This window comes from Tachyglossus aculeatus, chromosome 2, assembly GCF_015852505.1.
Source record: "Tachyglossus aculeatus isolate mTacAcu1 chromosome 2, mTacAcu1.pri, whole genome shotgun sequence".
Taxonomy (NCBI): Eukaryota; Metazoa; Chordata; class Mammalia; order Monotremata; family Tachyglossidae; genus Tachyglossus; species Tachyglossus aculeatus.
Genome location: NC_052067.1, coordinates 7,370,678 through 7,388,134, shown reverse-complemented (window position 1 = coordinate 7,388,134; position 17,457 = coordinate 7,370,678). Strand labels below are relative to the sequence as shown.

Genomic DNA, 17,457 nt, shown 5'->3' with positions numbered 1-17,457 from the left:
GAGCTTACAATTTAGAGGGATTGTGTCCTATTGGGTTATATAGATATGACCTGTTCTATTTCATGCAACTTCAATACACTCCCTCTGCCAGATTCAAACCCCCAGGTCTTTGAGATCTCTCCTTTCTCCTTTGTTTTAGTATACAACCCACGTTTTTCTGGAGGATAACCTTTTTGGTGCCATCCCTCTTCTCTTTTCCTATATTTTCTGTACTCATTTAAGAGATGTAAAGAACCTATAGCCTAAGAATACCACTTTCCCCATCTTTCAGAGCATAACTAAAATCATACAAATCAACTGATTGTAGTTTTTGAGCACTTACTGCGTGGCGAGCACTACACTAAGCATTTAGGAGCATACAGTATAACAGAGCTGGTAGACACATTGACTACATTGACTTGAAGCTTACAGTCTAGCTATAATCCTATCTCTTTTATGAAGTATTCCCCGATATCCTCTCATTTCCCCACCCTATTTGCCTTCCCTTTAGCATTGCTATTACAGCTGGATCTGCATCCCATAGGACTTTGATAATAATAATTATTATGATATTCATTAAGCACTTACTGTGTGCCAGGCACTGTGCTAAGGGCTGGGGTGGATACAACCAAACTGGGTTGGACATAGTCCCTGTCCCACACGGGGCTCACAGTCTTAATCTCCATTTTACAGATGAGGTAACTGAGGCACAGAGAAGTGAAGAGACTTACCCAAGGTCACACAGCAGACAGGTGGCGGAGCCTGAATTAGAACCCATGACCTTCTGACTCTCAGTCCTGTGCTCTATCCACTATTCCATGGTGCTTCTCTACCCCAACCCCTAGGATGTTCAGGGTAGGATGTTGTTGATTAATCAATCAATCAGTGGTATTTATTGAGTGCATGCTATGTGCAGAGCACTGCAATAAGCACTTGGGAGAGTACAGCAGAATTAGCTCACATATTCTCTTCCCATAATGAGCTTGAAGTCTAGAGATGAGTGTACAGTCTAGAGACGAGTTTACAGTGTAGAGAACTTATGTACCCGTCCTTAGGCTCTGCCACTATTAATTTTTTTTTAAATATCTGTCTTTCCCACAAGATCCAAGGTCCTTGAGGTAAGGAATCATAACTACCTACTCTGTTGTATTGTTTTCTCCCAGGATGTAGTCCAGTGCTCTGCACACAGTAAAGGTTCAGGAAATACCAATGAACGATTGATTAAATCTAACCATAAGGCCTAGTCACTGCCTGAGAAGAAGCTTAACATTCGTAAGAGCCGTTTAAGTTGTAATTGAACGACCTTTGGCTCTGTTATCCTCATCCTGTTTCAAATGATTATCCCTGAGTTCTTGAATATCTCACATGCGAGCATTAAGCCGCCACTCCACAATACATCTCGCTAATACTCAAAAGCCGTTCCTGGTAGGGGGATGAGTCTGGCTGGTGGAAACCCTCACTTTGCCCCAATTTTGGCCCACTGTCTTGCCGAGTGAGCACTGGATGTCCCTAGCCCTTCCCTCTGGCATGATCCCAGTCTTCCAGGGCGAGGGGAGGGTACGGGGGCCATGACGCCCTTTCCCTTGGATAGAGTCTAGATCACCTGTGAGGGCTGACCTGTGGGGGAGATCACCATCGGGTGTGATCTCCTGAAAATCTTACCAACTCCTCTCCTATCTCTGCTCCTTCTCCTCCTCCACCCTTTTGGACTCTCCTTATATTCCCTGCAGTAACTCAAGATGGAATCTCTTGCCTCCTCTCTAAATCTCCCACATCTACCTGTGTTTCTCACCTCATCCCTTCATATGTTTTTAAAGCAGTCATCCCATCCCTTATTCTCTTGTTGATTGCCATCTTCAACTTTTCACTTTCTAATGGCTTCTTCCTCTCTGCTTTCAAATTGGCTTATATCTCCCCTCTCCTAAAAAAAACCCTCCCTTGGCCCCACAGTTCCCTCCAGTTATTGTTCCATCTCCCTCCTACCGTTTCCCTTCAAACTTCTTGAGAGAGTTGTTGACACCCTCTAACTCCACTTTCTCTCCTCCAATTCTCTCCTAGATCCCCTCCAATCTGGCTTCTGCCCCCTTTGCTCTATTGAAACAGCCCTCTCTAAGGTAACCAGTGACCATCTTCTTGCTGAATCTGATGACCTCTATTCCATCCTAATCCTTCTAGACCTCTCAGCCACCTTTGGCTCTGTAGACCATCCTCTTCTCCTTGAAACTTTGTCCATCCTTGGATTCACTGACCTTGTCCTCTCTTAGTTCTCCTCCTATTTCTCTGACCCGCTCCTTTTCAGTCCTATGCTTGATAATTGCATGTTCAGAGAGAAATGAACGACGTGATTTCTTCACAGGCCTCATCTCCTCCCTCTTTATTTCTCCTCATTCCCCTACAGAAGACCCTCAAGCCACTGACCAGAAAATGCTGTTTTCCTCCCTCTGTGGATTCAGGGAGATGAGAGAAGTGGCTCCATGTTTTCTTAAACTCTATATGAAACCAGAGTACCCTTCAGACATGTGTTATTAGATGATTGTAAGAACAGGCACTTGTCCTGGTAATACTTTCAGTTCCAAACTCCTGTTCTGAGATGGGTTATGTGGTTGTAGTCTCCAAGTGCTTAGTACAGTGCTCTGCATACAGTAAGTGTTCAATGAATATGATTCAATAAATAAATACGATTGAATGAATGAGTTACAGTCCTTACAGTTAGTCCCATTTGGGACAAGAAGGGTGTCAGTTTGCTTATATTTGCATTGACCCCAGTACTTAGCCAGGCTTTTCATTCATTCAATCTGATTGATTGAGCATTTACTGTGTGCAGAACACTGTACTAAGTGCTTGGGAGAGTACAATATAACAGTAAACAGACGCATCCCCTGCCCACAAGCTTGACACATAGGAAAGGATTCATAAATTTATAATGCAATTTAACTAACGATGATGATGATGATGATGGTGTTTTTTAAGTGCTTACTATGTGCCAGGCACTGTTCTTAACACTGGGGTAGATACAAGGTAATCAGGTTGTCCCATGAGGGGCTCACAGTCTTCATCCCTATTTTACAGATGAGTTAACTGAGGCCTTGAGAAGTGAAGTGACTTGCCCAAAGTCACATAGCTGACAAGTGGTGGAGCAGGGATTAGAACCCATGATCTCTGAATCCCAAGTCCAGGCTCTTGCCACTAAGCCACACTGCTTCTCTGCCATAGCTAACTTCTGTGGTATTCCTGTGAAGAAGGAAATAGTTCAGGAGTGTCCACACAGACAAGACAGGGAAAAACAAATTCAACAATGAGAAAATCAATCAATGGTATTTACAGCATTTGCTATGTGCAGAGCACTGAAAAGTCACATAAGCAACAAAGAAAACAGAACAAGGAGAGAACCATGATGTGTTATATTATTCACATTATTAAAATCACCCCTGGATATTAATATATTAATCTTGTAAACAAAATGATTGAACCTTTATTAAGAATGTCCCAAATTCCTCATCATAATTTGTGCATCTCAACTATCCTCACTTGGGTTACAAGCAGGTTTATTTCCTCCATTGTCTTCTCCACATATTTTCCCTGAAGATAATCAGCATAGTATGCATTTTTAGATATTTGTTGAAAACAATAAAACTTTCAAAACATCAGCAGTATTTTACCGGAAAAAGGAAATATAAAGTTTTAGACTCCCTAAAGGACAGTTCTTTTAGATTAGGGGAGATATGCAATCCAAAGATTTGGCTTTTTGTGAAAGACAATCCTCTTAGATTGAAAGTGTTGTGTAGGTTAGGGACTGTGTCTGGCTTTGTTATCTTGGCTCTACCCCAATGCTCTGTACAATACTTAGTACATAGTAAGCGGCAAAGAAATACCACAACATCTGATGGTGACATTTTAGGAATTTCTAAAACGAAGATTTTTCCTGACATCAAATAGTATAAAAGCAGATAGATCAATTTTCTTTGTTTCAGGAACCAAAAAGGATTGAGAAGCATAACCTTTTGGAAGGAGTGAAGTTTAGAATCCATATTTTAAAAATCACGGATATAATTCATTCATTCAATCATATTTATTGACCACTTACAGTGTGCAGAGCACTGTACTAATTACTTACAGATGTCCAAGTTCCATTAGTTGTAAGATCCCCAAGAGTAGGGATCAGGTCTGCTTCTGGTATTGCTTACTCCAAATGCTAATGATAATGAAAAAAAAAACATGACAGTGTTCATTAAGTGTTTATCCCAAATGCTCTGCTAAGCCCTAGGGTTGATACAAGATAATCAGGTTGGACACAGTTCTTGTCCCATGTGTTCATTATGATGATAATATTAAAGTTACAATATGCCAAGACTGTACTAAACATTGAGGTTGATCGAAGATAATGAGGTCAAATCCAGACCCTGTACTTCCTAGAGATCACAGTCTAAGTAGGAGGGAGAAGAGCTCTTGACTCCCCATTCTAAGATTAGAAAACTGAGGCCCAGAGAAGTAGGGGTCATAGTTTAAGGAGGAGAGGGGACAGGTATTTTTCCCCCATTATATTTATTAATATACTAGAACGGGGGGAAGTAAAGTGACTTACCCAAGGTCATGCAGCAGACAAGTGGCAGAGCTATAATTAGAACACCCGTCTCATATTTCTGCAGAATTGCATTTCCTCCTGCCTTTAGGGCATCTCTACTCAGATGTCCCACTAACACCCCAAGCTAAACATGTCCAAAACAAAACTCCTCTTCCTTCTTTGCCCTCCCCATGTCTTTCCCATTCCTGTAGATAATAATGATGGTATTTGTTAAGCGCATACTATGTGCCAAGCACTGTACTAAGCGCTGGGGTCGATGCAAGGTGATCAGATTGTCCCACGTGGGGCTCACAGACTTAATGCCCATTTTCCAGATGAGGGAACTGAGAAATGTCAGTTGACTTACCCAAAGTCACACAGCTGCTAAATGGCAGAGCCAGGATTAAAACCCATGACCTCTTACTCCCAAGCCTGTGCTCTTTCTACTAAGCCATGCTGCTGCTCTTTGGCATCGCTATTCTCCCTCTATCACAAGCCTGTAACCTTGTTGACATAATCTTAAACTCATCTGTCCCATTCAACCCATATATACAGTCTGTTAACAGATCCTGTTGTTTCTACCTTCACAACATCATTAAAATCAGCCTTTTCCTCCCCGTTCAAACTGCTACCAAAGCGATCCAAGCATTTATCCTCCACCGCCTTGATTACTGCATCAGCCTCCTGACCTCCCTGCCTCCTGTCTCTCCCCACTCCAGTCTGTCTCACTCAGGTGCCCGAGCATTTGTCTAACAAACCTTCAGACTTTGGGCAAGTCACTTAACTTCTCTGTGCCTCAGTTCCCTCATCTGTAAAATGGAGATTATGACCATGAGCCCCCCGTGGGACAACCTGATCACCTTGTAACCTCCCCAGTGCATAGAACAGTGCTTTGCACATAGTAAGTACTTAATAAATGCCATTATTATCATTATTGTTATTATCTTCCCAGTCCTAAAGAACCTCCAGTGGTTTCCCATCCACCTCGGCAACAGACAAACTCCTCACCATTGGTTCTGAATCCATTTGATTCAAAGCACTCAATCAGCTCACCTCCTCCTACCTTACCTTGCTGATTTGCTACCACAACCTAATCTGTCAATTTAGCTCCTTCGTTCATTTATTCTTTCAGTGATATTTATTGAGTGCTTACAGTGAGCAGAACACTGCACTAAGTGCTTGGGAGAGGGCAATATAAGAATAAACAGACAAATTCCCTGCCCGCACGAGCTTACAGTTTATCTCTTCTAACACCAACCTACTTCAATCTTGATATCTCACCCCGACCCCTTGTCCACATTCTCCTTCTGGCCTGGAATGCCCTCTTCCTTCATATCTGATAGATGATCACTCTCCCCTCCTTTAAAGCCTTATTATTAAAATCATATCACTTCCAAGAGGCCTTTCCCGACTAAACCCTCATTTCCCTACTCCCTCTCCCTTCTGTGTCATCCATGCATGTTGATTTGCATTCATTCATTCTTTCAATTGTATTTATTGAGTGCTTACTGTGTGCAGAGCACTGTACTAAGTGCTTGGGAAGTACAACTTGGCAACATATCCTTTGAACACTTGATAATCACCCCAACTTCAACCCCACAGCATGGGTGTTTGGAGGGAACAGCATGGTGTAATAATAATAATAATAATAATAATAATAGCATTTATTAAGCACTTACTATGTGCAAAGCACCGTTCTAAGCACTGGGGAGGTTACAAGGTGATCAGGTTGTCCCACGTGGGGCTCACAGTCTTAATCCCCATTTTACAGATGAGGTAACTGAGGCACAGAGAAGTTAGTTGATTTGCCCAAAGTCACACAGCTGACAAGTGGTGGAGCTGGGATTTGAACCCGTGACCTCTGACTCCAAAGCCCGGGCTCTTTCCACAGAGCCACTCTGCAGTGTGGTCTAAGTGGAAGGACCACAGGTTTGGGAGTCAGAAGGTTATAGGTTCAAATCCCAGCTCTGTCACTTGTCTGCTACGTCCCACTGGGCAAGCCACTTCACTTCTCTGCACCTCAGTTACCTAGTCTGTGAAATGGGGATTAAGACTGTGAGCCCCATTTGGGAGAGGGACTGTGTCTGACCCAATTTGCTTGCATCCACATAGTACAGTTCCTGGGAAATAGTAATCACTTAATGAATACCACAATTAATATTCTTATGTACATAGTCATAATTTATTTAAATACCAGTCTCCACCTCCATTAGGACTGTATGCTCCTTGTCAGCAGGGAGCATGTCTACTAACTCTGATTTATCACACTCTCCCAAGGACTTTGTACAGTGTTCTGCACACAGTTAACACTCAATAAATACCATTGATTGCTAGATCTCCTGACTCCTCACCCTACGCTCTTTGACCTAGGCCATGCTCCCTCTGAACAGAGATATTATAATAATAATAACAATAATGATGGCATTTATTAAGCACTTACTATGTGCAAAGCACTGTTCTAAGTGCTGCTGGGTTACAAGGTGATCAGGTTCTACCACGGGGGGCTCACAGCAATAATCCCCATTTTCCAGATGAGGGAACTGAGGCCCAGAGAAGTTAAGTGACTTGCCCAAAGTCACACAGCTGACAGGTGGTGGAGCAGGGATTTGAACCCATGACCTCTGACTCCAAAGCCCAGGCTCTGTCCACTGAGCCACGATATTCAGAGGAAAACTTATATTTCTAAATATTTGCACTACTGCATTTGTGCACTGCTACTGTCCCTAACACCTAGACCTGTTTAACCCCACCACGGCACATCTAAAAGCCCAGATCAAACAGCTTCTCCCCAAAACTGAGTGAAAAACAAACAAAAAAACCCACAACCCTCCACCTCCTACTACTTGAGAGCAGCTCAGTCATTCATTCATTCAATCCAAGAAGCAGCGTGGCTCAGTGGAAAGAGCACGGGCTTTGGAGTCAGAGGTCATGGGTTCAAATCCTGGCTCCGCCAATTGTCAGCTGTGTGACTTTGGGCAAGTCACTTCACTTCTCTGTGCCTCGGTTCCCTCATCTGGAAAATGGAGATGAAGACTGTCAGCAACAAGTGGGACAACCTTGATTACTTTGTATCCCCCCCAGCGCTTAGAACAGTGCTTGGCGCATAGTAAGTGCTTAACACTCATTCATTCAATTGTATTTATTGAGTGCTTACTGTGTGCAGAGGACTGTACTAAGGGCTTGGGAAGTATAAGTTGGCAACATATAGAGGCGGTCCCTACCCGACAACAGGCTCACAATCTTGAAGGGGGAGACAGACAATAAAACATGAGACAGGTGCCAAAATTTGTTCACAAATACCAACATTATTATTCAATCATATTTATTGAGCACTTACTGTGTGCGTAGCACTGCACTAAGTGCTTGGAAAGTACATTTCAGCAATAGAGGCAATCCCTGCCCAAACAGGGCTCTCAGTCTAGAAGGGGGAATACAGACATCAAAACAAGTAAACAGGCATTGATATAAAGAAATAAAATTATAGATATGTACACATCCAAGCAAGTACACAAGAATCAATATAAAGAAATAGAATTATCCATATACACGTAAGTACATAAAGAAAGCATTCACAAGTCAGGGAAGGAAAACTGGGATGGGCTTTAGGATGGAGAGAGCGAGGTGGGACCTATAAGGGCTATAGGTGACAGTGCTTGACACATATTAAGCACTTAACAAATAGCATCATTATTATAGACAGGGTTAGAGATAAGAGGATTTTGCAAAGCTGTTGAAAATACTTGAAAAACTCTTTGAAGTTACAGAGTTTCCATTCCTTTCCTTGCCATGGCCACTGGGTGTCAGAACTGCACCGTGCCTAAAGAAATAGAAGAGTTTTGGGGAACAAACCACTTTTTCTCTAGGAAAAGTGTGATTTCAATCCATCATCTATAAGAACTGCTTATTGTGGGCAGAGCACTGTACTAAGCACTTTGAATAATAATAATAATAATGATGATGATGGCATCTATTAAGCGCTTACTATGTGCAAAGCACTGTTCGAAGCGCTGGGGAAGTGATCAGGTTGTCCCACGGGGTGCTTACAGTCTTAATCCCCATTTTTCAGCTGAGGTAACTGAAGCACAGAGAAGTGAAGTGACTTGCTCAAAGTCACACCACTGACAATTGGCGGAGGCAGGATTTGAACCCACGACCTCTGACTCCAAAGCCCATGTTCCTTCCACTGAGCCACACTGCTTCTAAGCGTGGCCTTACCTAATGATTTGAAGCAGACTGACCTAGTCATTTGACAACAGGCCTGGGATTCAGAAGGATCTGGAGTCTAATCCCGACTCCGCCGCATGTTTGCTGTGTGACCTGGGGCAGGTCATGTCATTTCTCTGGGCCTCGGTTCCAGCATCTGTAGAATGGGGATGAAGACTGTGAGCCCCATGTGGGACGGGGACTGCATCCAACTGGATTAACCTGGATCTGTCCCAGCATTTAGAACAGTGCTTGACGCGTAGTAAGCGCTTAACAGATGCCATCATTCATTCATTCAATTGTATCTATTGAGCGCTTATTGTGTGCAGCGCTTGGGAAGTACAATTCGGCAACATATAGAGACAGTCCCAACACAACAATGGGCTCACAGTCTAGATGGGGGAGACAGACAACAAAACAAAACATGTAGACAGGTGTCAAAATCGTCAGAACAAATAGAATTAATGCACATCATTAACAAAATAAATACATTATTATTGTTACATTGTAACATAGTTGGTAGACCCAGTCCCTGCCCTCAACATGCTTTCTTTTTTAAACTGTATTTGTTAAGCACTCATGGAGAAGCAACGTGGCTCAGTGGAAAGAGCCCGGGCTTTGGAGTTAGAGGTCATGGGTTCAAGTCCCAGCTCTGCCAATTGTCAGCTGTGTGACTTTGAGCATGTCACTGAACTTCTCTGGGCCTCAATTACCTCATCTGTAAAATGGGAATTAAGACTGTGAGCACCCCCCCCCCCCCCCCGCAACGTGGGACAACCTGATCACCTTCTAACCCTCTCAGTGCTTCACACAGTGCTTTGCACATAGTAAAGCACTTAATAAATGTCATTATTATTATTATTATTATTATGTACCAGGCACTGTACTAAGCACTGGGGTAGAGCTAAGGTAATCAAGTTGGACCCACTCCCTGTCTCACATATTGCTCACAGCTGTAAACCCCATTTTACAGATGGGAACTGTGGCACAGAGAAGTAAAGTGACTTAACCAAGGTTACATAGTGGACGAGCAGTGGAGTCAGAATTAGAACCCAACTCCTTCTGACTCCCAAGCCCGTGCTATATCTACCAGACCATGCTGCTACTAAATGCCATCTTTTCTTTCTTTCACTTCTTGGTGTCACATAAGCTAATGTTCCTTTTCTAAATCCCCTTAGCCTCTTATAAGAGAAACCCCCAAACCTGTTCACATGAATAAGACATTGTTCATGTTTACTACCTCTATTGTTCTCTTCCAAGAAATTAAAACAGTGCTCTGCACACAGTAATTAATTAATGATGGCATTTGTTAAGTGCTTACTATGTACAAAGCACTGTTCTAAGTGCTGGGGAGGATACAAGGTGATCAGGTTTTCCCACGTGGGGCTCACGTTCTTCATCCTTATTTTACAGATGAGGGAACTGAGGCACAGGGAAGTCAAGTGACTTGCCCAAAGTCACACAGCTGACAAGTGGTGGAGCCGGGATTAGAACCCATGACCTCCGACTTCCAAGCCTGGGCTCTTTCCACTGAGCCATGCTGCTTCTCAAGAGTAGGTAGAGTAGAGTAGGTACTCTATGAGCACTCTAATAATAATAATAATAATAATAATTGCATTTATTAAGCACTTACTATGTGCAAAGCACTGTTCTAAGCACTGGGGAGGTTAACAAGGTGATCAGGTTGTCCCTCGGGGGGCTCACAGTTTTAATCCCCATTTTACAGATTAGGGAACTGAGGCACAGAGAAGTGAAGTGACTTGCCCAAAGTCACACAGCTGACAGTTGTCGGAGCTGAGATTTGAACCCATGACCTCTGACTCCAAAGCCCGGGCTACTTACACTGAGCCATGCTGCTTCTAGGCAGTGTGGCCTTGTAGAAAGTACCCAGGGGTCAGTGAGTAGTCCCTGGTATGTGATCCCAAATCTGCCAACCAGCCTCATGCATGATTTTATGCAAGTCACTTAACCTCTCGGGGCCTCAGTTTCTTTATATACAAAATATGGGTAAAATAAGATAAAGACATAGACTGGTCCATCTACTCCAGGATTTAGCACAGCATAAGCAATCCCAGGGAGAAAAAACAACATTGATTCCAGGAATGGAAAACCTACAACACAATTCTGAGGCCCTCTCTTGTGAGTGAGATGATTTTTCTGAGTGGCTAACGTTATTTCCTGCAGCAAATTTAATGGGTCATTTTTCCTCTTTCTCTGATTAATGTGATCACCTTGGTTTTAGCCATTCAGTTTGCAGCATTTGTTTTTCTGCTGTCTAATAAATTATTGTCAGCTGTCAATTAAAACATTGAAGGGCAGATTCTATTTGACGTTTGATGTTTACTGCCCCTTAAATTACAGGATCTTTTGTAAATTCCCTGAAAGCCTACAGTTCTATGATTTAGGTTTCTCATATTAGATTTCAGTCCATTTTGTGTTGCACATTTCCGCTATGACCACCATCAACTATGATTTTTATACAGCTTTTCAGCCTCTCCACCCATGAGATGTGACAACCTTTGGGGTGTGGAGGTTGTTCTTTCATTGCTGAAATGGCTAGGAGCTGATATTGTGCTGGAAGCCAATAGGTGGCTGTTTCATGTCTCATTATCTTAATAATAATAATAATAATGATGGCATTTATTAAGCACTTACTATGTGCAAAGCACTGTTCTAAGCGCTGGGGAGGTTACAAAGTGATCCGGTTGTCCCATGGGGGGTTCACAGTCTTCATCCCCATTTTACAGATGAGGGAACTGAGGCCCAGAGAAGTGAAGTGACTTGCCCAAAATCACACAGCTGACAATTGGCGGAGCCGGGATTTGAACCCATGACCTCTGACTCCAAAGCCTGTGCTCTTTCCACTGAGCCACACTGCTTGAGGTGAATTGGGTTGTAGGACAAGCCTGGAAGTACAAATCTGGAAGGGTTGGGCCCTGGTGTGAAGAACCCTAGGAGATAGGGAAAATCCGGAGGAATTCCTTAGCCTAGCTGGCTTCCTGAACTGGGTTTTAATCATAATAATAAATGTGGTATTTGTTAAGAGCTTACTATGTGCCAGGCTCTGTACTAAGCACTGGAGTGGATGCAAACAAATCAGGTTGGACACAGTCTCTGACCTGCATGGGGCTCACAGTCTCAATCCTCATTTTACAGATGAGGGAACTGAGGCACAAAGAAGTGAAGTGACTTACCCAAGGCCACACAGCAGACAAGCGGCAGAACCAGGGTTAGAACCCATGACCTTTTGACTCGAAGGCCCGTGCTTTATCCACTATACCATGCTGCTGCACCTAAGCTGTTTGCACTTATCTGTTGAGTGACCTTGGGCAAGTCATGTAACTTCTCTGTACCTAAGTTAACGCCTCTGGAAAATGGGGATTAGATAACCTAAATTAATACCTCTGGAAAATGGGGATTAGATACCTGTCATCCCCATCCCTCAGACTGTGAAACGGAGATGTCGCCCCTCTTCATATCCAACAAACAACAGACAATGAATCTCTCCACCTTCAAAGCCTTCCCTGACTAAGCTCTTATTTCTCTTTTCCCACTCCCTTCTGTATCACTTTTGCACTCAGACTGACCCCCCTTATTCACCCCTCCCTCAGTCCCACAGCATTTTCATTCATTCAATCGTATTTATTGAGCGCTTAATGTGTGCAGAGCACTGTAATAATGGTATTTGTTAAGCACTTACTTTATACAAAGCACTGTTCTAAGCGCTGGGGGGATACTAAGTGATCAGGTTGTCCCACGTGGGGCTCACAGTCTTAATCCCCGCTTTACAGATGAGGTAGCTGAGGCACAGAGAAGTGAAGTGATTGCCCAAAGTCACACAGCTGACAAGCAGCGGAGCCGGGATTAGAACCCATGACCTCTGACTCCCAAACCCATGCTCTTTCCACTGAGTCACGCCACTTCACTTTTGCCCATATCCATCACTTATTCATTTATATTAATGTCTGTCTCCTCCTCTAGACTGTAAGCTCATTGTGGGCAGGGAGTATGTCTGTTGTACTGTTATATCGTACTTTCCCAAGGGCTTAGTGCAGTGTTCTGCATAAAGTGAGTGTTCAGTAAATATGATTGATTAGTTGATTGAGCGGTGAAGAGTAAGGAGAAGTAACTCTCATTTCTCCTGGTCTTTAGGACAGTGGAAAGACATGATAGGCGTGGATGTTACTTACTAGCCATATGCTTGATGCCTTGGGATCGATCACCAAATATTCCAATCAGTCAATCCTTTCTTTTTTATGGTATTTGTTAAGTTCTTACTCTTTGTCAAACACTGCTCTAAGCACTGGGTGAGGTACAAATTAATTAGGTTGGACACAGTCTCTTACCCGCATGGGGCTCACAGTCTAATAAGGGAAAGCAGGAAAACTGAGGCACAGAGAAGTGAAGTGATTTGCCCAAGGTCACATAGCAAGCAATTGGCAGAGGTGGGATTAGAACTCAGATCCTCTGACTCCCAGCCAGGCCTGTGCTCTTTCCACTAGGCCATGCTGCTTCAATATTGATCTCTCTATTCATTGAGCCCTTTCTCCGGGAAGAGCACTGTACTAAACACTTGGGTGGGCACAGTAGAGCAGACAGACACTAAATTAAATTAGAGATATCGGAGGGGGTACATTCTCAAAAAGACAGTAAGACAAGGCATGAACGCACTGAAATGTGGCAGATGAATTGCATTTCCGGAAAATCCTTGGCCATGTACTTAATTCATCCTCTTTTGCTAATGTTGGGCAATATATGAAGCTGAGGGGAACATTACAGGGAATGCTTCATTTTCAGGTGAAGTGTTTCAAATTTACGAAAAGGCTCACTGGCAAGCCTGTAGGAAGTGTAGGATTCCAGTGGAAGGAACACTCATATCTTGTCTTGTTTGCCTTTTTTGATAAAGGAAATTCCAGCTATGTTACCCCTTATGTTCTGTTCCAACAAGGTGAAGAGATTCACATGTGTTGGGCATTCAGGTTTTGAAGTATAATTAATGAAAATGAAAGAAAAGAAATGTCACTGGAAAAGATATTCTCCCTCCTTTGTATTTTTTATTTGTCTTTCTAATGAAAAATACTGTAAAACCTTTTAGTCCATCTCTGTTAAATTTAGTGCTTCTCCGTGTGACATTTTAGAAGGGCAGGTCGATCATGGCTCATGGTGAAGGAACTGTTGAAAAGAATTGATATTTTTCACTTCGAAGTCATTTCCAAATCACTCCCAGTCACCTTAGATGCAAAAATGCTAACTGAATGTGGAAAAACCGAAGAAAAAAAAATCAGACAGAGACCTAATTGAAGTTCAGTACTAAACTAGTTTTCTTCAGCCTCAGCTTATAATGCATGGGTCTAAATACTTATAAGGCATTCATTCGTATGACAGAGGGAAACCCACTAGTCGAAGGAAAAATTGGTTAAAGAGTCTTGCTCATGATTTTTTAAAAGCTTTACTTGATTCACTGATTCCCTATTGACCAGATCCATTTATCCCAGGAAGTCCAATTCTTAGAGGATTCTGGGAAATGGGGTCATTCACAATCCTGGGAAATATAGTCCCAGAAAGAAGAGAGAGGACCAGGTGTCTTAGATTTTCAGTTCATTTTAGCCCCAACTTTGCCTCCTTTATGATTCCGAAGATTTACGGGACCAACTTGGTTGGCATTTTCTTGTGAATAATCTGACAAAAATGCCCCTGAAAAGATGTTCAGTGTTTAGAGTGGCTTTAACAGTGGTTTTGACTTTCAAGTTACTTGAAAAAAAAAAAGGTACTCATCTGACCCTTCCTACGTCACTTTGCTACTCTCCTACTACAAGCCACCTCTCACACTTCACTCCTCTAATGCTAAGTTTCTCACTGTACCTCTTCTCATCCATTTCGCCATGGGCCTCTCTCCCCATTTCTGCTTCTAGCTTGGAATGCCCTCTCTTAAGATATCTGACAGACGGTTACTGTTCTAAGCATAGGTACAAGATAATTGGGTTTGGGCACAGTCCCTGTCCCACGTAGGGCTCACAGTCTTAGCATAGTGAGTATAGTAAGTGCTTAACAAATACCATCATTATTATTATTGTTTTCGCCTTCCAGTCTGCTAGGCAGTTGGTCAATCATATTTACTGAGTACTTACTGCTTTCAGGTAACTGTACTGAACACTAGGGAGAGTATAATCTGACAATAAACAGACAATAAACAGATGCTTTCCTCTGCACTGGCTTAGTATGTGCTTGCTCATTACATACCCTTGGCATAACCATAATTTTATGGTATTTTTCAAGCGCTTACTGTGTGCCAGGCACTGTTCTAAGTGCCGGGGTAGATATAAGCTAAGTGGGTTGGACACAGCCCATGTCAGTGAGTGAGGTAACTCAGAGAAGTGAAGCAACTTGCCCAAAGTCACACAGCAGACAAGTGGTGGATCCGGGATTAGAATCTAGGTCAGGGCCATGCTTTTCATTCATTCATTCATTCATTCAGTTGTATATATTGAGCGCCTACTGTGTGCAGAGCACTGTATTAAGTGCTTGGGAAGTACAAGTTGACAACATATAGACACGGCCCCTACCCAACAGCGGGCTTCTTTGACTAGGCTATGCTGCTTCTCATTCAACTGAGTCTTTCAGTTGAAAGGCCAAACTGAGAGCTCACCTCCTCCAGGAGGCCTTCCCAGACTGAGCCCCTTCCTTCCTCTCCCCCTTGTCCCCCTCTCCATCCGCCCATCTTACCTCCTTCCCTTCCCCACAGCACCTGTATATATGTATATATGTTTGTACATATTTATTACTCTATTTTACCTGTACATATCTATTCTATTTATTTTATTTTGTTAGTATGTTTGGTTTTGTTATCTGTCTCCCCCTTTTAGACTGTGAGCCCAAGGTTGGGTAGGGACTGTCTCTATATGTTGCCAACTTGTACTTCCCAAGTGCTTAGAACAGTGCTCTGCACACAGTAAGCGCTCAATAAATACAATTGATTGATTGATTTCACCATGTAATCAGTCAGTGGTATTTATTGGACAATTACTGAGTTCAGAGCGCTGTACATAGTCCCTGGGAGAGTACAATACAACAGAGTTGGTAGACACGTGCCCTGTACAAATTGTCCCCTGCCAAAGTTCAAGAATGGTGATTCTTTAGGGGGCACAGGTCCACTCCATGAGGCAAGGCCCACCTACCTCCCCTCTCCCCTCCTTTCAAACCACCCTACTTTTCTTTTGGGGAGCACACTCCCCTAAAAATGGAGGTCTTCTCCACTCATCAGGAATAGAATATCAACTGAAGCAGCATGGCGTAGTGAATAGCACACCAACCTGAGAGTCAGAAGGTCATAGATTCTAATCCTGGCTCTGCCACTTATCTGCTGTGTGATCTTGGGCAGGTGACTTCACTTTTCTGTGCCAGTTACCTCACCTGTAAAATGGGGATTGAGACAGTGAGCCCCACGTGGGACAGGGACTGAGTCCAACCCAATTTGCTTGCATCCACCCCATTGCGCTTGGCACATAGTAAGTGCTTAACTAACGCCATAATTATTATTAGTATCACATTAACCCTGCCGTCTTCACCATTATTCATTTTAATGTTCAGTTGCTTGATAGCTTTTATTTAATCTCAGATTCATGTAGTCGGCATTGGTGAAATTCTTCGCCACGATTCGTTTAGTTCCTTGCTCCTTCATCCCATCACGGTGGGTAACCGGTCACTATTCCTTGCATCCCACATAATGATGCTGTGCAATTTTGACCCACAATTAGCTGCAAAGCCAGGTTATCACTTCTTTTCCTGTTTTTGGCCTCTTGCCATAAGGCATATCCCCTATCCAATAAGGTCCATTTGACAATCCCAGGGGAGCAGATGTGAGAGGAGTTCCGGGTGTTTCTCGGCTGCGTTAGCCCCCCGGATCGGAGAAGCCACCATGCCCCTCGAGGACGGCGGGCTTCTGCTCCAGATTCCGTGGGGCTCTTGTGGAGAGTCGTGGGGGCGGGGGGGGGAGGAACAGATTGCCTTTGAACGGTTCAGTCGAGCTCAGATTTTTACTGGCAGTTGCAGAGCGCGCTGTTTATTTCACTAAATGAAATCTGTTCCCTCTGTGTCCCGCGCAGAACGTGAAGGACGACGGGCAGCACGTTTGGAGACTGAAGCACTTTAACAAGCCGGCATACTGTAACCTGTGCCTGAACATGCTCATAGGAGTGGGGAAGCAGGGCCTCTGCTGCTCCTGTGAGTATCCTCAAGTCGCTTCCCAAACTCCCTGCCACGGCTGCTCTTTGACTGACAGCAGTTGACCAAATGGGATTGATGAAGGGGAGAGGTCCACATCCGGGTCAAGCCGTGATCATGTTAATGACATGGATGATATTGACTCTGAGGGAAGGAGGACAGATATATAATCCAGCCTGAAGCAGCGTGGCATAGGGATAGAGTCCAGGTTTGACAGTCAGAAAGTCTTTGGCTATAATCCCGTCTCCTCCATTTGTCTGTGGTGTGATCTTGGGCAAGTCACTTCACTTCTGTGGGCCTTAGTTTCTCATCTATTAAATGGGGATCAAGACTGGGAGCCCCTCGTGAGACAGGGAATGTGCCCAACCCGATTTGCTTGTATCCACCCCAGCGCTTAGTACAGTGCCTGGCATGTATATCATAATTATTATTATTTTTATTATTAAAGTCCCCATTTTCCAGATTATCTACCCCAGGCATGGAGAGATTAGATT

General features: G+C 43.4%; 1 protein-coding gene across 2 annotated transcripts in view; it reads left to right on the top strand.

Moving 5' to 3' along the window:
- DGKB (diacylglycerol kinase beta) overlaps positions 1-17,457 on the top strand; it is a 690,045-nt gene that overhangs the window by 160,310 nt on the left and 512,278 nt on the right. For both annotated transcript variants that reach the window (XM_038767652.1, XM_038767643.1), the window contains one exon: positions 16,846-16,963. In XM_038767652.1, coding sequence (XP_038623580.1) covers positions 16,846-16,963 — 118 coding nt within the window. The remainder of the gene's footprint in view (positions 1-16,845; positions 16,964-17,457) is intronic.